The following is a 21,656-nucleotide window of genomic DNA, read 5'->3' on the forward strand; positions in this document are numbered from 1 at the left end:
TAGTACTGCATGGCCTATCTGATCACAGTGCTAGTGTTTGTTCAGTACATCTACCCTCATTACCCTCAGCTGTTTCCTGGGAACTGCATACCCAAGTTGAGCAGTGTGCTGATTACAGTGCTCCTGCAGCAAACAGATTTTCCTGGGGTTTGTGTGCTTGTTTTGTTTGTGAGATAGCCTTGGCTGGCCTGGAACTTGGTATATAGACAAGGCTGCCCTCAAATTTATGGCAGTCTTTATGCCTCTGCCTCTCATGTGCTGGAATAACAGGTGTCAACTACCATACCTGGCCTGAATTGGGGTTTTCTTTACATTCTTGGTAATGGATGTGACTCCGGATATGTGTCTGCTAGAACTGTTGCAGTTTTCGTTCTTGTATGATGATAGGAAGCTCACCAAGCCAAACTGAACAGTCTCTCACAAGTCTGGTGGCAGTTCGTCATCTGTTCTGTTTTTTTCCCCTCGATAGGATATTCATTATTACACTTGGACATAGTACCATGAATGTGTTTTCCAACTCCATGGTTTGGAAACACAAGAGGAAAAGGAAATTGTGTAATGGCTCTTAAAATAATGTCTGACAGTAAGTCCTTGAACTGTGTTAGATTTTGATTTCAAAGACTTTTAAAATCTGTTTTGTAGGGAGATATGAAGAATAAAGTAGTCATAGCTGAGAAAGAAGCAGAAACAGTGGAAGAGCTGAACCCCAAAGGCATCCCTGAGTTCTGGTTCACCATCTTCAGAAATGTGGACATGCTTAGTGAGCTGGTACAGGTAAGGGGCTTCTGCCTGGTGAGACGGGTTGGGGGAGACGGGTGATGCCCAATTCTTGTATGTTGAGAGCTTGGCTGGTGGTGGTTACTGGGTGCTGCTGGGATTCTTTTTTTTGTTTTTTTCGAGACATGGTTTCTCTGTGTAGCCCTGGCTGTCCTGGAACTCACTCTGTATACCAGGCTGGCCTCGAACTCAGAAATCCGCCTGCCTCTGCCTCCCAAGTGCTGGGATTAAAGGCGTGTGCTACCACCGCCCGGCAGGATTCATTTTAAGATGAATGAAAAGTCTCCTTTTGGGGGCTGGCACTTGGGCAGTAGCCCTGATCCCTCAGTGCTCTAAAGACCTTTGTTGAAGAAGGCCGAATTTTCTTTGGCAGTACTTGGTGGGGACAGTTGTATTTTCTTTTGTGCTCCTGGGTGTTGTTGCTCACACTGCTAGGTGGGGATAAACCAAGTAAAACTCAGTTGTAATGAGGGTATAGTTTCCAGTATAGTATTTAGGTACGAGGCTGCTTATCTCTTGGAGTCACTCTGTTGTATGTGTGGTCTGGCCAGCTTTCTGGCAGCTCTGATAAATGTGAGGGATGGGGCATTAGGACTTGTTGGTAACATTGCTTTGCTTTGCTTTGCTTTGCTTTGCTTTGGGAGAGAGTGCTGGTACTTTAATGGGAGTATATGTGCATGTACTTATTCTCATACCTCCATATTGGTTCTCGTCTGATGTTCAGACATCCCATTTGGGGTGGCAGTAGATGCATGATAGGCTGCTGGGATGGCCATGCAGATCAGATGTGTAGCGTGGCAGGCATTAGTGTAGGTTCATGCACCTTTATTGGTGTCAGACATGTGACTGCTTTTGGTGTGGTCTGGTTTTTTATTTTGTTTTTTTGTTTGTTTTGTTTTTCTAATAGCTAGTAGGTATGGTTTTTTTTGTTTTGTTTTGTTTTTTTGTTTTTTTCCTGTGATGTTTAAAAAACAAAACAAAAATCCTCAAAATTGGGACGTGGCCATTAGTGGGCTTAGTTCTTAGAGGTTTGGAACTTTAAATTCTGAAACTCAATGTCAACCTTAGGGTGAATGAATTACCATTCTAACCTGTAAGTAGTATGTCATTTCAGGAATCCAAATTTTCATTCCTTTAGCCTTTTCTCATGTAGGCTCTTTACTGTACAAGTCTAAGCAATAGTCATTGTAAGTCTGGCTCCTATGTGTTAGGCTTTGACATATTGGCTCCTATGTGTTAGGCTTTGACATATTCTGTGGCACTTCTTACAGAAGTGGCATATGCAGATTCGGGATATTAATTTTCCCTAGTTAATACTGTGCAGGAAGACCAGCAGCTAATTTAGCCATCTCCCCTGATGCCAAGCCTTTTACTTTGCTATTTTAGATGTTGGGGGCCAGAAGTCTTGGTTAGTGGCACTGTGCCAACTGTAGGGTCACATGGTGGCAGGAGAGCATGGGACTTCCCTGTAGCCAGCTTTGATGACACTCTAGAGACAGGTGGCAGCTGATTCTTGGTGTGTTGCTGCCACCACCAGAGAACATATTGTGAACAAATTGGCATTGCTTTCCAGAAGTTACTACAGGACAAAGACAGGATGCTAATAGAGACAACCCAGCATCTGGGGCACATGCAGCTGTGACTGCCTTGAGGGGTGGACTGTTATTCAGAGTTCTCTCTTTCTTTGTTAGGAATATGATGAACCGATCTTGAAACACCTGCAAGATATTAAAGTGAAGTTTTCAGACCCTGGACAACCTATGGTGAGTAGACCAAGCTCCTTACTGATTGACTAGGGTGCCAAAAATCTGATTTTTGTCACTCAAGAGTTGGGCAGCCCTGAGGATGCCTGCTCATCAGACTTCTCTTGTTGCTGCAGTTGGTAATGGGCCAATAACACGGACCATATCATGTCCCAAAGCTGAGTAGCCAGCTGAATACAGGCTGGTGCCAAGCTGACCTTGCCTTGACTGCTGGGCTGTGGTTATCACCTGGTCATCCTCTGATTCAGTTGCTGGATTTTCTTGTTTGGTGGAGAAGATTGACATACCATATTTTTCCTAGGAGTCACCTGAGAAGCAGCAGGACATGGTGACATGAGCTCATAATCCCAGGAGGGAGGTGGATTACTTGAGTATAAGAGTCGGGATCAGCCTGAGTCACAGCACAGTGAGGTTTTTTTGTTTGTTTGTTTTTTTGTTTTTTTCGAGGCAGGGTTTCTCTGTATAGCCCTGGCTGTCCTAGAACTCACTTTGTAGACCAGGCTGGCCTCGGACTCAGAAATCCGCCTGACTCTGCTTCACGAGTGCTGGGAATAAAGGCATGCGCCACCACACCTGACGTGAGATCTCTTCTTAAAAGAATGGGAAGAACGTATACAAACATGGCCAACACTGGTTCAGAAATCCAGATTCTAAGAAAAATACTTCCTTAAAATAACCAATGTAGATGTGACTGAAACTACCCCAAAACTGCTTCAAACATGGGACGTGGTCTGGCCTCTGGGAAGATGGGCTTACTAGGATGTGCTGGGCCTCACCTACTCAGCACTGTTCGTAACCTGTCAGCCTTGCTGTGGCTGGCGGGTTCCATTCCAGTGCTACAGGATTTCCAGTGACACATGACTGACTGGCTGGCTAGTGGCTTTCAGTTTCAGGTCTTGGAGACACACTGTTAAGAGGAGATAGGCAAGGGATCTTGAGGGAGGAAGCTAGTCCCTGGTTAACAGGTGGAGATAGGACAGTGGGTGGGATTTCTTTATCATCAGTCCTTAGGGGCAGCTGTATACATCCCATCCCTCTTTCCTTTATAAGCGTTAACATTTGGCTGTCTACTCTGAAGATTGCCTCTTGTGGTCAGAGGCGGTCGTCTTGTTCACGTGGCCACAGGAGCTCCTTCCCACCCAAAGCTCTGGCTGTGCTACCTGATCTCTACCTTTCCTGGATGGGCAGATTGGAGATGTTTGGTGGGATTTTACTTTCAGTTCATCCAGACTCAATTGTACTTTTACCTTCTTATGAATTATTTCATTGTTGTGAAATAGGGTCTTGTAGTGTAGCCTGGGCTAACCCAGAATATAGACTAAGCTGATTTCAAAGTTGTGGCCCTCTTGCTTCTGCTGCTCATGTTCTGGAATTACAGGCGTATGCTACCTTGACTGGTTGGGTTTTTTTGTTTGTTTTTGAAATAGAGTATTCACACTATATCTCAGGCAGGCCTGAAAATCATGGCACTCTCCCTCTGCCTCAGCCTTCCAGGTGCTTAGAATATAAAGCACAAGCTCACCTACTCTCATCTAGATCAGATCTCTCTCTTTCTTTCTCTCTCTCTCTCTCTCTCTCTCTCTCTCTCTCTCTCTCTCTCTCTCTCTCTCTCTTTTCTTTCTTATTAATACCTTATTTGATTTCTGATGATTCCATCCATTCCCAGCCAATCTTATCTTCCTCTGCATGTTAGTTGGGGCTGTACTCCTGCTGAGGCAGTGGTTACTGTGAGCATGATCAGCTAGGCTAGAGTGTATTGAAGTTAGGCCCAGTTCTTCCTTCCAGTCCCATGCTCCCAGAAGTAAGATGAAATAGACTCAAAATATATTTACAAATACCTTTACCATATAGCTAGGCTCATCTCTGACTAAATATAACTTAAAATATCCCATTCATTCCTGCTTACATTCTGCCACGTGCCTGGTTGCCTATGCTCAGGCATAGCCATGTGTCCTCACATCTTCCTTGCCAGTCGCCCTTCTGGCTTTATCCCAGAATCCTTTCTCTCCCAGATGTTCCACCTCTATTTCCTGTCTAGGCCGTAGGCTTTTTAAGTGACAGGTGATGCATCTATACAACACACAAGATATTCATTCTCTCTATCAGAGTGGACTGTTCCCCCACCCTCACCTCCTCCAAAAAAAATCACAGATGATGATTTTGGAGGTCAGACATATTTAATTATTTTGGTTACATGATATGTCTGAGAGCATTGCCTAATCCCACAGAGGTTTTTGGTTTGGTACATTTTGCCTCAGAAAATCATCTTGTTTTGGTTTTGTTTGTATGGTTTTTTGGGTTTTTTTTTTTTGAAACCAGGTTTCTCTGTGTAGCCTTGGCTGGCCTTGAACTCAGGAATTTGCCTGCCTCTGCCTCCCAAGTAGTAGAATTAAAGGTGTGTGCACCACCACTGCCCATTTCCTTTATTTTTTGTTTATATATTTGTGAATTGGCTAGTTTTTTTCTTGATATACCTCTTTTTCTGCAAATATTGTGAGGTACTGTGCAGCTTCAAGGGAGCAGGTAACACTGTCTTCTCTATTACCTCCCATGAAGGACCCTGTTTTCACTCACTGCAAAACACAAAATCTGATCCAGATTTCATACAAGGTGGGGCTGCCCATGTTGAAGGGCTATGTAATGTGTTGTGAGTTCCTTAAGCTCTTTGCGCAAATGTTAGGTAGTTCTTACTCTGGATTTTTGCTTCAGTCTTTTGTGCTAGAGTTTCACTTTGAACCCAACGACTACTTCACCAATCCTGTCCTGACGAAAACGTACAAGATGAAATCAGAGCCAGACAAGGCCGACCCGTTTTCTTTTGAAGGTCCTGAAATTGTGGACTGTGATGGGTAAGAACATGTCTTTCTGCAACAACAGCAGTAATGGTTTTGAATTTTAAAATGAAGAGTCAGGTGTAGGGGTGCATGAGCGTTCAAGGCCAGGCTAGGCTATATACAGGAAGATCTCTGTAAAACAAAGAAAAAGATCAAAAACGGGAATGATGTAAAAAAAAGTCTTAGGGGCCAGAGAGATGACTGTGTAAGCATAAGGATCAGAGATCAAACTCCAGCACTTATATAAAAAGCCACGTGTCTGTAACCCCAGCTTTGAGGGTGCAGAGGACAAAAAGATTGCTGGGAATTACGGGCTTTCAGCCTAGTCAAGAAAACAGGAGCCCTGGATTCAAGAAGACCCTGCTTCAAAGGATTGGGTGAGAGCGTTAGGGGAGGACAAGGACAGCTGATACCCTCTTCTGTCTGCATCTGGCCTGTGCATTTATGCAGAGTCAAACACACACACAGAGTTTGCACTTAGAGCTATACAGAAATATTCTGTTTGTTTTTGAGACAGGGTTTCTCCATCATGGAACTCCCTCTGTAAACCAGGTTGGCCTCCAACACAGAGATCCACCTGTCTCTGCCTCTCGAGTGCTGGGATTAAAGGTGTGTACTATCACTACCCAGCAATATTTTTTTTTAAATATATTTTAAAGTCTGGAACCACTTAAAAGCCCTTCAGAAGTTGTCTGTAGTAGCTTATAGTTGGGACCCTGCAATGTGGATATGGCTAAAACTGGAAGGTGTCGTGTCCTAAGGTTCAGATATACTTGGAAGCCTATCCTCAGTTTCTGTTTGAGTGGGGCCAGGCTTTGAATTCTTTAGATAACCAGGAATTGAAGGGTTTTTGGGTTTTTTTTGTGACACTGGAGATTAAACCTAGGATCATTACGTAGGAGACCAAGTGTCCTTGGGGCTTGTGTCCTCAGCTCCAAGTTTCTTTTTAAGATTTATTTTTATTTAATGTGTATGAGTGTTGTGTCTGCATGTGTATCTGTATCACGTGCATGTGGTGCCCACAGAGGTTGAAAGAGGGCATCAGATGCTCTGAAGTTGGAGTTGAGGGTGGTTGTGATGCCACTGTGTGGTTGCTGGGAAGCAAAAACTGGTCTTTTGAGCTATTTCTCCAGCAGAAGTGGTTTTTTAGTCAGGGTGTCATTAGGTTGCTCTGGCTTGCCTAAAGCTTGCTCTGTAGACTAGGCTGCACTTAGAGATCCACCTGCCTCTACCTCCAGAGTGCTGGGATTAAATGCTATGCTACCATCGTGCCCAGCAAAGCCCCAAACTCTTAAGAGGAAAAGTATTTGTTGAATGATGAAGTTTAATCCATGTCACAGTTCACTTACAGCTTTGGAATATGACACTGAATTTGCTTCCTGATAAATGACAGTACTAGTTTCTAGACCACTCAGTGGAGAGTCAGCTTGAAGTTGACTCCTGTGGTTGTGTCTCACTGTTTGGGAAATTGACCAGAACCAGCTCAGTGTTGTTAATGTCACGAAATGATTTTGGGCTTCATTCAAGTTCTACGTGATTTAAAGGCTTGAAGTATTCAGGGTTAGGTTAGGGGAGATCTTTTTCCAGGCCCAGTCTGTCATGTAGGAGAGGGCTTGGCTTTTTCATGTTTTCCTGAGCAGACATCATTCAGCTGCCACCAGAAGTGAGACAGTGGCCCCTGCTGTCACTTAGTTGATTTCTGAGTTGGAGTACATGAGTGGTAACCCTAGGTGTGCTCAGGCATAACGAGTGGTGATGAGTTCTTGAGCATTCTGTGGACTTGACAGTGTCTTGCACAGAAGACATTTCAGAATCCTTATAGACTATTGTGGAAGAATGCTGTTGTCATTTCAGAGCTGTAAGGCTTTTGAGCATTGGTTATTCAAGGATGATGGGACCAGGCTAGCTCTTGTAAGCTGTCATACAGATGGACTTTGGGGTTCTTTTCCCTGGTTTGCAGATGAGTGGTGTCAGATGTTACAGATGGCTCTGGCTTCCTTCCTGGACAGTAGTGGGATTTCTCTTGGGGCAAATGTCTATAACAGTTACCTTGTCCCTGCAGGTGTACAATAGACTGGAAGAAAGGAAAAAATGTCACAGTCAAAACCATCAAGAAAAAGCAGAAGCACAAGGGCCGGGGCACCGTACGAACCATCACCAAGCAAGTGCCCAATGAGTCCTTCTTCAACTTCTTCAGCCCCCTGAAAGGTGGGCAGGGGCAGCTTGCTCTGTGTTCTCTGTAAAGTTGTTCCATTCCCTCATACTTGCTTAGCTCTTAGAAATAGTGTGTGCACCTCAGGAGAAGATGACCACTTTTCTTGGCATATGGAAGGGATAGGCAGGAGGCAGGCACAGACTCTCTAGGACCATTCCTGGCTCAAGCTAGTCACAGTTCCAAACCTGAGTCACCAGTCCAACTTCTTTTTCTTATAAATTCAGTTTTCCCTAGTTTTATACAGTTCGACAGAGCACAGGGCTTTACTTGGAATTACTATGTGATAACGTTTTTAAAGGCTAAAAACAGAATTACAACACTGAAGCTTTTTGCTAGTTTTCTGAGCTATATAGTAAAGATGGGACATTGAGCCTAGTAATAACTGCAGTCCACTTGGGGACTCCTATCTCGGCAGTCCCACAGTAATTGTATGATGGGGGTGGCTAGACCTTTCCTTAGTGTTAGAGAATGGGTATGAGGCATTTTCTTGTCACTTTCCATGAAGAGACCATCATTGGACATAAATATTCATCCCTGCTGCCAAGATTATCCAATGTAGAGTTGTTTGGGGGACCTTAGGCAGGTCCAGTCCTGGATCTGGGCACTTGGCTTTGCTTTGTCCTAGAGCTTGCTGCTGTTGTCCACCATGTGTGCCTCATGGGACATTTGGGTAATGTCATTGTAATGACCATTTTCTATGATTTAACTTTGAACCCACAAAACACAAAGTATGTTCTGTTAGCAAGTAAGAGCTTAGTGCTCAAGATTCCTGTGTGAGGAAATTCCTTTAGAGTGCACACTGACATACATGGTGGACCAAGCTGGCTGTGTGGGGCCCAGGTGGAGGATCCCTGCCTTTAAGAGTTGGCTTCTTGATGGGCATAGTGCACAGGCCTTTAATCCTAGCATTTGGGAGGCAGAGACAGGCGGGTGTCTACATAGTAAGTTTGGAACAGCTAGAGGTACGTAGTGACACCCTGTCTTAAGAAGTTCCCTAAAACTACTCTTTTTTATTATTATTTTATTTTTTGGTTTTTTTTTTCGAGATAGGGTTTCTCTGGGTAGCCCTGGCTGTCCTGGGACTTGTTCTGTATACCAGGCTGTTCTTGGACTCACAGAGATCTGCCTGCCTCTGCCTCCTGAATGCTGGGATTAAAGGCAAGTGCCACCATGCTTAGCTCCCTAAAAGTGTTCCTAAAGCAACAGTGAAAGTGGAATTCATTTATAAGCAGATGTATATTTAGGGGTGATGTTTTATAGTGGCACAACTCTGAAGTTAGCTTATTCAGTTTCCAGCCTGCATTTTTTTGTTTTTAAGATTTATTTATTTTATATATGTGAGTACACTGTCACTGTCTTCAGAGACAGCAGAAGAGGGCATGGGATCCCATTACAGATGATTGTGAGCCACCTTGTGGTTGCTAGGAATTGAACTCAGGACCTCTGGAAGAGCAGTCAGTGCTCTTAACCACTGAGCCATCTCTTCAGCCCTCGATTGAATTCTTTCTTTTTTTATAATGATGATAATGCCTTTATTATTATTCTTTTTATATGTAAGTACACTGTATCTGTCTTCAGACACTCCAGAAGAGGGCATCATATTCCATTACAGATGATTGTGAACCATCATGTGGTTGCTGGGATTTGAACTCATGACCTCTGGAAGAGCAGTCAGTGCTCTTAACCGCTGAGCCATCTCACCAGCCCCATCCAGCCTGCATTTTAAAGGGAAATGAATATAAAACTGTAAACAGTAGAGGAAGTTGAAGAGGAGAAAATAAGTGGCTACAGTTTCAGTCAGGCAACATGTAACAGTATCGAGTGATGAGTTCTAGGACCAGGAAAGGAAGGAGGATGGTGCTCAGGGGCTGGGCTACAGATTTGAGGATGGAGGCACTACTACATTGACCTTCAGCCTACAGAATTGGCCTAGAAGGCATGTGTTGTGGTGCTTGTCACTGGGGAGACGGGATCCAGCCCTCAGACTGTTCCTTGCCTACATGGTAACAGCCTCTTGTAGGTGGTGTTCATACACCCAATGCTGTGGTTTTGTACCAGTGAATGCTGTCAGGCTGTAACAACAACTGACATGAGCCCTGTGAGAAATGCTGACACCACACTTAAACAGAGAGCATTAGATCTACTCCAACATATTGCTAGTCAAGGTCCAAATTATCTGTCAGGTAATTGTGGTTTGGTTTCATGGGGGTGTGGCAAGAAGCCCACATCTTCTGTTTGACCTGGTGAATATCTGCAGGGTCATCAACAGAATGCACATTCTTCTCTTTCCCCCATAGCAGATAAACATGTACCATTCAGCATTGAAGGGTGTACAGGGTCAGTCTCTGTATGGTGCCAGTAGGGCAGCTGATTCACCTACCTCCTGCTCATCCTTCAAACTCTCAGCTTTTTTGACCCACTGCCTTATCTAACTGAAATAATAGTAACAGATGGAGCTTGTGAAATGTTCACAAGGTGCCTCGGTGCCTTGTTGGGGTCCGGGAGAGCTGTCTGCCAGCTGATTTCCCTTCAGTGTGGATGTTAAAACATTGGTGTCATTGTAATATAAGTGTGTTTTCTTTTTTTCTTCTAGCCTCTGGAGATGGAGAGTCTCTGGTAAGATGTATTGTCAAAAGCCTTGATTTTCTGTCAAGTATTTCTTGAATAAGCACTTGCTCTTTCTGATCCATTCTTCTCCTTTAGTTTCTGTAGTTAAAGTGAAGTCATTATACCTTGGACCTCATGAGAATGTTTTTTCCATGCCTGCCCTTTAGTCCTCAGTAGAGACCCCAACCCCACACTCTGAAGCATAGGACATGCCGCAGAGCTGCCGCCCACCTGCCTTATTGTTTTCATGGTATTTTGTAGTGTAATTTGAACATTAGCTTTAAGGTCATTTTAAGTGGCTTTGAATGTGGTGACTGTTACCTAGCAGTGCAGATGATTCAGAAGTAAGGGTTAAGAAGAGGGGGCGGGGTGTACTGAACATGTCTTTAACCCACTGAAATGAGTTAACTATTGGTTTTCCCTCTCAGGATGAAGATTCCGAGTTCACCTTAGCCTCTGACTTTGAAATTGGGCACTTTTTCCGTGAGCGCATCGTGCCACGGGCTGTCCTCTACTTCACTGGGGAGGCCATAGAGGATGATGACAATGTATGTGGGACAGAGGGGTGGTTACCTGGGTGCTTAGACCTGTGGGTGCTTAGACACTCTTACCTGGAAGGCCCAGAGCTGTGTATTCATCCAGACCCAAGGCCCTACAGCTCTCTTGTGCTTCCGACAGTAGACTAAGGGGAAGAGAATCCTAGAAGCTGTAGGAAAAGGAGGGGATTTCCCATGAGGCTGTCAGTCCTCAGTAACCTGGGATGCTGGGATGTGACTCATTTAACCTTGCCTTCTTAAGACCCTGAGGGTCAAACTGTTCTGTGGAAAACCTGAGAACTTGAGCAAACTCCAGTATGAAGAAGCCCTTCCTTATGGAGATTGGGCCATACCAGACAGTTACTAGTAGTGGATATACTAGCATGTGTCATAGTAGTGCCCAGCACCAGAGCCTCCTACCCTTTGTGATGTGTTCCAGGTATTACTTAGTAGGCTATACTTTTAATGTGACCTGGCACAGGATCTCATGGTGGCTAAGGCTTGGGTTGTCCCCAAGTTATCAACCTTCATTTGAAGAGCTCATGAGTCTGTTGGTGCTTTAGATGGGGAGTGAGGTGATCAGGCAGGTCTAAAGGCCTGTCTCTGATGCATGGAGGGCTGCCTCTCCTGATTGTTCTTGTGGGTGTTAGCTTCAAAAAGTCTTGCTTGTTCCTTAGGCAGAGATACTTGTGGATACTGCTTAGCATTGGTTGTTTCCTGCAGTGTAGAGGCATAGGTTTTAGGACAATCTAGTTACACAGCAATTCTAAGGCAGCATTCTCAAGATGGTGGGTGGCAGTAGGGCTAACTGTGTGCACCACTGACATGTGCTGCTGTAGTGGTAGAACTGATGTTGAAGTTAGCCAGAGTCATTGGAAAGTTTGCCCTCAATTCAGTGGTCTTCATACTTGACACAGGGTCTGAAAGGCCTAAGCCAGCAGTGTGAGCATGTGCATATATGTGTGGATTTTCTTGTTCAGGCCAAGGAGGTTATGATACTGTGAGCTTATGCTTTAAGGATAGCAGGTGAGGGTTTACATAGTCTCTTCTACCCCCATACTGAGGAGCTGGCTACAGCAGCCTTACTCACCAGGCACTGAAAGCAAGTGTAAGAAACACATTATTGCTGGGCGTGGTGGTGCACGCCTTTAATCCCAGCACTCAGGAGGCAGAGGCAAGCGGATTTCTGAGTCTGAGGCCAGCCTGGTCTACAAAGCGAGTTCCAGAACAGCCAGGGCTATACAGAGAAACCCTGTCTTGAAAAACCAAATTAAAAAAAAAAAAAAGAAAGAAAGAAAGAAAAAAAAAAAAAAAAAAGAAACACATTACTACTGGGCACAAGACCAGAGGATTGTTAGTGGGGGAAGCAGCTGGCCCTGTCAGTGTGGGAGGTGCACTTAGTGCGGACCCTTTTTACCCCACCAGATGATTTTTTTCTCAAGCTCCAGAGAAAAGAAATGGACTTGAATCTTAAGATAATAACACTGGGCTAGTTCAGATGTAGCTTCTCCCTTGGATTCATACAGTACAACTGTCATCCTGGCACTCAGGAGCTTGATAAAGTAATTTAGTGTTTTGAGACTAGTTTGGGCTATATAGGGATCTTAAAAGAAACAAAAGGCCTGTCTTTTAGAAACCGGCTTGGATGCCATGAGGGAAAGACACTTACTTTGTGGCTCAGTCCCTCCTTGCTGCTTTATGGTGCCAGGAGGCCAGTGGGTTCTGGCTTTTTGAAGTTGCACTTTCATATTGTCTCAAAGGAATATGCGAGTGGTCTTACAAGTGGCAAATCAGGTGCCTTCTCATGCTAGTAATCACTGGTACTAGAGTGACCAGCCTTAAGGAACCCATGTTTGGAACTTGAAATTGTTTGATCAAAAATATATTAGACAGAGAAATTGACACAGAGCCTTGGTTGTGGTTTCACATTAGTTTTGACTAAACACCAAGATTTTATAAATGTTTATAAAATAAATATGTAAAAAAGAAACCTAATAAAGGCAATCCCACCCCACTATCTGAGGTGTGCAATGCCAAGGTTTTTGTATGCAGTTAAACAGCTGATTAACTTAGTTTAGCCTTGGTCTTAGTTGGGTATCTGTTGCTGTGATGAAATACCATCACTGAAAGCAACTTCGGGATGAAGGGTTTGTTTGATCTTACCTGGATCTTCCATCATCCAAGAAAATAAAGTTAGGAACCTAGAGGCAGAAACTGATGCAGAAACATAGAGGAATGCTGCTTACTAACTTATTCAGCTTGTCTTCTTGTAGCACTTGAGGACCACCAGCCTAGGGGTGACACCACATACAGTGAGCTGGGCCCTACCGCAGTAATTATTAATCAAGAACATGTACTACTGGCTTGCCTATAGACACATCTCATGGAGGCAATTTCTCAGATGAGAGTCCCTCTTCCCAAATGACTCCTGTTGCCCCTGTTTCAGTCTGAAGATAGAAAGGGAGCTATTCCAGCATGTTCAGTCACAAGTCATCACCCCTCCCCATCCTTAACTCTTGAGCAACTTTCAGTCCCAGGAGGCTGCTCACACACACAGTGCTGACTGATCTGGCTGGGCCTGCAACAGCAGCATGTGCCTCACATGTACCTGGAGCCATCACTGCTTCTGTAGCAGCACCAAGCTTCATGCTACCTTTAGCCTAGCAGGTTGCTTATCAGCTTGGCATTGGGGCTACATTATGGTTCTAGAAGTTTAAGTTGTTTTTCTGTTTCCTCTGCAGTTTGAAGAAGGCGAGGAAGGTGAAGAGGAGGTAAGGAAGGCGTCATGCAGTGTTGTGTTGTTACTCCAGCCTTGTGTGGCTTTCCCTCGTCTGCTTGAAGTTAGGAAGTCCAAGGATCTTGCTTGGTTTCAGTGGCGATTTTGAAACCATTTGGTTTTGGTGCCCATAGATTTTGATCCTGTAATTGTGTATAAAGATGTATATTAGAGCTGGAGAGATGGTTTAGCAGTTAAGAGCACTGGCTGCTCTTCCAGAGGTCCCGAGTGCAATTCCCAGCAACCACAAGGTGACTCAACCATCTATAATGGGATCTGATGTCGTCTTTTGTTGTGTGTCTGAAGACAGTGACAGTGTAGGCATGTTAAGTAAATAAATCTTTTTTTTTAAAATGCATATTAGTAGCCATTTAATAAGGAATGTCTGATTTTTTGGAAATGTTTCAGGATTATCTGTGAAAATGAAAAGATACAGAGTAATTGTTAGTGACTGTGGCCCTAGTGCAGGACTCTGCTGTGATTTGCCCGTGGGAAGGAGACACCACAGGAAGCTAAGCTTCTGGATCAGCCTATTCAACTACTTTTTTTTTTTTTTTAAAGAAATAATTTTTTTTAAGATTATGCATGTCTGTCCTGGTATGCATGCATATGTGCTGGTTCCTGTGGAGTGCAGAAGGCATCAGATAGATCTCCTTAAACAAAAGTTTGCAGTGGCTGTGAGCTGCCTGACATAGATGCTAGGAACTGAATTCATTGTCTCTGCAAGAGCTGTCTGTGCTCTTAAGCATTAGTGTCTGCTCTAGTGCAGCCATACTTTCCTGTGTTTGACAGTGTGGAGTCTGTTGGAGTGCATCCCTACCTGGCTTCTTTTGTAAGAATTAGCAAGTGTTGTGCAGAGTAAGCTGTGTGTTACTTTGTACAGGTTCAGGTGATGCTCTTCGGTCACACCCTAGTCATCATTCTTTTGTCTCTCTAATGTAGGAATTGGAAGGTGATGAAGAAGGAGAAGATGAGGATGATGCTGATGTTAACCCCAAGGTTAGTAATTTGGGGACGTCCTGAGCCTACCAGTATTGCACGGTGGGACTTTTGAAGCTGTTCCCACTTTGAGGCAATGATGCTAAGAATATACATGTCAGAAAATCCACAGTTGAGGAAAGGCAACTCATATGCCTGGAACATGAGGCGTCAGGTCCAACCAGGTGTTACTAGTTCTCTGTAGACTTGAACATGCATTGCTTCCAGCTCTTCCCTAGAGGGATGTTGTGACAGGAAGCACCCATGTGCATCAGCAGAGCACCTGCTATGAATTGTGTGTGATAGTAAAGAGAACATTAGCTTGTGATCAGAACTTTTGCTTAGAAGATTGACAAAAAAGCATCGTATATACATATGCATAGTGATTGGTTGCAGGACAGGAAGACTGGCAAAAGAAAAGACAATCTGCACCACCAATTTCACGTGGAAGTTTTGCACTACCAATTTCACCTGGAAGTTTTGCACTACCAGTTTCACCTGGAAATGTGGGGTTTTCTCTGTGGTCTCAGGAGACTCTTCATTAGGGGGCTTTGGCACCTGATGGCAGGATGCCCTGAGCTGCTCTAGTGCAGCCATACTTTCCTGTGTTTGACAGTGTGGAGTCTGTTGGAGTGCATCCCTGCCTGGTGTCCCTGTGCCTTGCATCTCTGACTGGCTAGTGTCTGTCTGTTGTCCTTGTTTTCCCTGTGTGGAGTGTGTGCTAAAAGCTGTCAGTGCAGCGACTTGGTGTTGTGACTGCTGTGCTGCTGAGAATGCATGCACACACTGGGAAGTTCCCTGAGGGAAAAATGGGAAAGCTGCCACCACCCACACGAATGCCACTCTCCTCTAAAGGTCACTTGTGGGTCATGGAGATTGTACTACCTGGTGAGCCTCGGGGTGTTGGCTGTTCATGCTCTGTGAGCAGAGGATGGACACATGGTCACAGTACAGTTGGCAGGGACCAGGGCAGCTTGTCACATGCATGTTCCAACTTGGTGCACCTTGGCTTCTGTGCTGTGCTTGTCTCACATAGCCTCCATTGCATCCCCTCTCCTCCCATTTCTTCTTCCTGTTGTTTTCCCTTTGCCTTCTGTCTCCTCTCATATCCCCGTTTTTTGAAGAGAGCCTCTCACCCAAGTTATGTGATTAGTAGAACACCCCACAAACACTTGGCCTTTGGCATTGTCTAGGGGTGGAAAGAAGCTTCAGAAGTAGGCAATGGGGGTACAGTGAAGAGCTGTTGTTTGTTGCAGGCAACCCAAGGGGTGGTCCTTCTGTCCTTAGGTCAAGGTGTGATTGTTCTGTGGCTTCATGTGCACCCTCCAAAGTGGAAGGTAACTGGAATCATCACTAAAAAACCGCACACAGTGTTGTCTGGGAGTTGTGTATTGTAAGAGGGAATAAGGTTTGACCTCGGGAAGGCATGCAGCTCTGGTGCGCTGAAGCTGCTCCTACCCCTACTGGAAGCTCTTGTATCTTGAGAATGTGGCTGTTGCCTCCTGTATAATTTTGTGCATTTCATTTTCTTTCATGCTGACAGTTCCTTTCAATTTTTTTCCCCATTTAGGTGTAATTTTTGTGTTAATCATTCATGCGTTTCTAGGTAAGGTGGAATCTGTTCATACCTAACTTCCAAATTGCTGTCTGTAATTGATTCGTTGATTATTTTGACTTCTGGGACATTGAAAGATGTGATCTATTGCATTGTATAGGAGCTGGGGCTGCCTCTGGACCTTGTGAGTGGCACTTGTACTGGCTCCACAGTTAATGCATTTGTAAAACCAGCAGAACAGTGAGACTCAGCTCCTACCTTCAGGGCCTGGTGTTTTTGATAACTGGGCAATGAGCTGTGCTGTGGAGAGCATTGTCACTGGTAAAAGAACAAGAGCCTCAGGGGGTCACCCCGGACAAAAAGCCCTGATAGAAAAGTGCCTGTTGTCTACACTGCACCAGGCTTAAAGACACTATGTGACTTTAGTCGCTCTGACTCTGGATTTGTCTAGGTGTCTACCAGGCATTAGACAGACCAGTAAGTGAACAAAACGATCAGGTCAGGTGGCCTGGTGTACCTGCCAGCATGGCCACTATAAAGCCCCATCTCAAGATTTGTTTGGAGGATGACAGAGCCAGTTGTGGACACAATGTAGGGCACCTTGTTTCCCTGTTTAGTTTGGAGATCACACTCACCTATAAGTAATTAGCAGTGAAGGGAGGCCCTTGCCCTTGTCAGTGACAAGGTCTTCCCTGTGAACATATCTAATGCAGTAAGAAAAGGAAGAAAGGCCAGGCAGAGTGGGAGGCACCACAAGGATCCCATGTGTAGGCCCCTGCCTTTTTTTTATTTGTAGGCATCAGTTTATAAGGAATTGTCCAGAGTGACAGGAGTCTGACAGAGCCTAGTCCTATTGTCTTTGATGGGCTCACTCTGGGGCCTTCTTCACTCTAGCTGTTAGGTACAGTTGACTGTCAGTGTTAAAATATTCCTCTTTATCGAGGCCATAGTAGCAGAACTATGGTGCGTGTCCACCTGCTGGTAGCTTTGGTGTGGGCCTTGCCCTCTAGTGCAGCTGACATAGTGGAGTATATAAGTGACCTCAGCTCCACCTTTCTCACCATGCTTTTGATAACCCCACTTTATGTAGGCCTGTGGTGATCGAGGTTTTGGCCGACTTAATGCATTTTAAGTGCTAATGTTGAGGGGCTGGCCAATTTGTCATTAAGATTTGTGATGTAGCAGAAGGTACAGTTCAGTTGCAGTTTAGTTTCTGACTGTGTCACAGGCCAAAGCCAGTGTCCCACCCTTCAATGGGTTGTTATCCCAGTAGTAGCGTAGGTGGATACTACTGCCTACTGCCTGGCATGGGTGGGGTGTGGAGCTGTGGTTTCCTTGTGTAAACCTGCTGCCTCATTGTTCTTACCTTTCCAATGGCCTCTTCTGCCACACTAATAAAGATTATTCTCCTCGGTAGCTTCATTACCTAAACTGCTATGGCTTATGTTTTGGATTTTTACATCCTCCAGTTTTGGTTTGTTTTTTTTTTTTTTTTGAAGACAAAAAAAATTTACATTCCTGTGGTCAAAATGCAATGCCACTTCATTTAAGTAACAGGATAAAGTTCAGGATGCCTATGTTCTGAGGCCGTGGTAGGGACACACCTACTCCTTGCCCGCTTGTTTTTTACCTGCAATGCCTTTATTTTTCTGTGCTGGGGGAGACCCCATTGCACCCCAGCCCCTAGAGCTCCCACTCCTTCCCTTGTGTGCATTGCTTGCCTTCTTCTCTCCTATCCCTGCTGTACTCGCTTGGGACACCCTGCCTCTGATGCTCTCTAGGTCAGTAGGTTAGTGACCATGACCACTGTGTTGACTACCTCTAGATCTAGCCTTGGCTGTCTTTTGACAGCTCTTGCTTGATTGGCATCTGTATTGAGCTTCTCTAGAGAAACAACTGATAGAATGAATCCATTATAAATGGGATTTACTAGAGTGGCTTATAGTCTGTGATTCAACTATTCTAGAAATGGCTGTCCCCCAAGTTCAAACATCTGATCCTTATTTGGTCCACAAAGTTGGGTGTCTCAGCTGGTTTTGTGTATATGTTGCCATGCCAAAGAAATAGGCTCAAACGCCAGTGAAGGAATGGACTTGCCTGACAGTGAGGGCAAGCAGGTAAAGAGCAGAAACTTTCTTTTTCCATGTCCTTTACATAAACTACCACTAGGAGCTATGGCCTAGGTTTAAAGTAGGTCTTTCCACTTCAAATAATCCCATCAAAAAAGTCCCCCACAGGAGTGCCCAGCAGCTTGGGTTTGAGTTAATTCCACATACAGTGAAGTTGACTGCTGAGAATAGCACAGCATCTCTGGGCTTGGGTTCCTTGTTGACTTACAAGGCCCCTGAAACACAGGGGTAGGAACCATAACCTGGAGGGCTCAGTTATATCCCTGTGTTCTTCTCAGGCTGGAGAGATGGCTCAGTGGTGAAGAGCACTAGTTGTTTTAGAGGTCCTGGGTTCACTTCCCAATATCCACACAATAGCTTACAACCATCTGTAATTCCAGTTATAGGGGATCTGATACCTATCCTCACACAGACACAACATACATAAATAAACTTTTAAATTGGAAAAAGTAGAGGTCTAACCAAGCCAAGATTCTCTTCTTGTGTGCCTCAACATTGTATTTTTGTCCCTGAAGTGTGATGCCTCAAGGTGGATTCTGGTTTCATCTTATACCATAGGTACTTCTGGTGTTAACATACATGTGATGCAGGTTTTTCTTAGACACCCCCAACACACACTCTCTCTCTCTCTCTCTCTCTCTCTCTCTCTCTCTCTCTCTCTCTCTCTCTCTCTCCCTCTCCCTCTCCCTCTCCCTCTCCCCCTCTCCCTCTCTCTCCCATAGCCATAGTCAATTTTTTTATTTTTATTTATTGGGGGGGGGGGTGGTTTTTTGAGACATAATTTCTTTGTGTAAACAGCCCTGGCTGTCCTGGAACTTGCTTTGTATAGAGGCTGGACTCAAAACACTCAGAGATCCAACAGCCTCCACCTCCTGGGATTAAAGGTGTGTGCCACCACACCACACAGAATAGCTTTTTAATAAATGTATTTTATCAGGCTGGAGAGATAGGCTTAGCTTAAGAGCACGGGCTGCTCTTCCAAAGTTGAAGTTCTCGACATCCACATGGCAGCTTACATTCAGCTCTCTGTAACTAGTTCCAAGCAGTCTGACCACCTCCTCTTCTACTGCTGATGGCACTAGGAACATACATGGTGTGCAGACATACATGTAGGCAAAACACACATTTTATCTTAGCATTCGAGATGCAGGAACAGGCAATTTCCTGTGAGTTCAAGGCCACTCTGGTTTACAACATTCCAGAACAGCCAAGACTACATAAGTGAGACCCTATCTCAAAGCAAAAGAGTAATTTTTTTCCCCAGCACTTGAGAGACCAATGCAAGCAGATCTTTGTGAGTTCAAGGTCAGCCAGGGGTTCATACATAGTCCTTCTCTAAAAATAATAGATTTTTTGATGTGGTGCTGAGGATCAAGCCCAGGACCTTGGGCACACCCGACAAGTGCTACACTTGCTAGGCTGCATTTCTAGTCTTTGTTACTTGGAGACATGAACGAACCTTGCTGTGTGGGTCAGACGGGCCTTGAGCATGCGTTGCTCTGCCTCAGCCTGGAACCACAGTGATTTGAAGTTGTAGTTCCCAGGGATTCTGGAAAAAAGACGAGTACATATTTTAGCTCTGAGGCAGCAGTAAGGTCCTTGTCTGTCCTCAGGCTTTTATTGTCCTACATACAAAACTCCCAGATCTTGGATGTGTTTTAAAGACACCAGGTTTGTGTGTTAGGTCAGACAGGTGTGATCTGGCTCATACTCTGTGAGACTGATAGACATGCTCTATAGGAACTAGCTCCTGCCCTATGAACCACTGGAGTTGAATCTGTTTGGGTACTAGCGGAGAGAGCCAGCTGGCTCGGAAGGACTGCCTTCACTGCGTGAATGCCCAGGACTGGGCTGCCCTAGAGAGAGGAAGTTGCTGGCACAGGCCGGTGTGATCTATACCTGCAGCAAAGACTCTCATGTGGCTAGTTCCTTGTGGCCCCAGCAAGTGTCTGCCTAGCACATTTTAAGTTAGACTTTACATTAGAACAGGAAAGCAGACACCTGGGACTCTTCTGGGGAGCTGACCTATTTCTGGGTCAGCTCTTAAAGTCCGTTTGTGGGAGCCATCTTTTTGGTAAAAAGGAATGAGCTCGTTGGGTCTTGGTTCTTATGGGAAGGGGAGGCTTGATGAGTGATACTTGTTTTATTCTCTTCAAATTCTGTATTCTTGCAGAAAGAACCCAGCCAGCCAGCGGAGTGCAAGCAGCAGTGAGAAGCAGTGACCCTGTGGGGCCGCCTTGTCGATGGCTGTCAGGACCGCAGGCAGGGGCCTCAGTCCCTGCCAAAGCAGAATTTTGTTGACAGTGCTGTGACATCTAACCATTTCCAAGTGCATGATTCCTCTCCCCCTCCCCATCTTACTTTGCTAAACTTGTACAGTGGAGACTGCTGCAGTTCAGAATAGGAGATTTAGTTGTAGCACCTGCAGCTTGGTGCCTGAAGATCACTTGGGGTGGACCGAGGTTGTGCCTGGGATTGACAGAGCCTGTGATTGTGTGCACCCGGCCCTCCCTACTGGCAAGGCCCCATGATTTCCAGCCGCTGAACTGCGTGGGAAGCTGCTCCAGCTGCTGTGCCCTAGTCATCGCCCAAGCACTGTAGAGGAAGCTGTGCTCGCCTTAGAGCATTTTTTTTTCTTGCGTTTTGGTTTTAGGGGTGGGTGGGTTGTGGCACACACCTCTGAGGCCAGAGCCATCGGGTTCACCCTCGTACTTATTTATTTACTTGTGCTTGGGGAGCTTTGGACTTCACTGTCCTCCTCCCACTTAAGAGACCATGTTGCTGACTTGATCAGGAGGATGTGACACCAAGTGGAGGGAGGCTCATGGAGGAAGCCCTGCTACTTCCTGCCACCAGCTGTGCTGCGCTGTGCCATGCAGACCATATGTTATTGCCGCTGGAAGTTGGCAGGCTGTAGCCAGGGGGCAGAAGTTCTCCTTCACTAGGGATCTCTGGCCTGTGGAGTACAGCTTCAGCTTGTACTGTGCACACCAGGGCCACACCTGGGTTTGGTGACCAGTTGGTGGTTGGTGTGGTGCGGGGGGAGGGGTGTTTCTGAGAGTATGGTTGTGTCTCTGGTAGCCAGGACAGCCATGTCCACAGTGACCAGCCATGTAGAGTGTGCTCAGCCTTACCCAATAACACATTTGTAACTGAATACGGTGTTTTCAATTTGTACAGAATAGTTAGGATATTCTATTAAAGTTGTGAAACACAAACTGAGATTGGTTTTTTTGTTGTTGTTGTTGGATTGGTTGGGGTTTTTCTGATAGCCTACTTGCTCCTTCTGACTGTCCACAGTTGGCCACAACCCTGCTGGACTGAGCTCTTGAGTGGCTGGACCAAAGATTCCAGTCTGCAGACTTAACACTTGGTTTTGAGGCTGTGAAAGCCCATTCTTAGGAGCAAGCAGTTTGACTGTGGAACCAGCCTAGGGCTCTGGAAGCAGTTAGCTACAGTAAGAAAGGCCTTAGCAAATGATCATAG

General features: G+C 45.2%; 1 protein-coding gene and 1 non-coding gene across 6 annotated transcripts in view; both read left to right on the top strand.

Annotated features, from left to right (window-relative positions):
* Nap1l4 (nucleosome assembly protein 1 like 4) overlaps positions 1-21,392 on the top strand; it is a 37,012-nt gene extending 15,620 nt beyond the window's left edge. For 4 of the 5 annotated variants that reach the window (XM_021167427.3, XM_021167428.3, XM_021167430.3 and 1 more), the window contains exons 7-15: positions 643-774; positions 2,469-2,540; positions 5,250-5,389; positions 7,437-7,582; positions 10,183-10,205; positions 10,625-10,744; positions 13,474-13,503; positions 14,451-14,507; positions 20,344-21,392. In XM_021167427.3, coding sequence (XP_021023086.1) covers positions 643-774; positions 2,469-2,540; positions 5,250-5,389; positions 7,437-7,582; positions 10,183-10,205; positions 10,625-10,744; positions 13,474-13,503; positions 14,451-14,507; positions 20,344-20,382 — 759 coding nt within the window. In that variant the 3' untranslated portion in view covers positions 20,383-21,392. Of the gene's footprint in view, positions 1-642; positions 775-2,468; positions 2,541-5,249; positions 5,390-7,436; positions 7,583-10,182; positions 10,206-10,624; positions 10,745-13,473; positions 13,504-14,450; positions 14,508-16,056; positions 16,093-20,343 lie in introns of those variants that run through there. The other variant, XM_085841137.1, reaches the window with a different exon arrangement.
* LOC115031632 (small nucleolar RNA SNORA54) lies at positions 3,322-3,448 on the top strand. Its single transcript, XR_003837302.1, has one exon. It is a non-coding gene; the product is annotated as a small nucleolar RNA SNORA54 (small nucleolar RNA).
* Positions 21,393-21,656: the final 264 nt, after the last annotated feature.

The sequence above is a fragment of the Mus caroli genome, unplaced genomic scaffold (assembly GCF_978045245.1).
Source record: "Mus caroli unplaced genomic scaffold, Mus_caroli_1 scaffold_8, whole genome shotgun sequence".
NCBI lineage: Eukaryota > Metazoa > Chordata > Mammalia > Rodentia > Muridae > Mus > Mus caroli.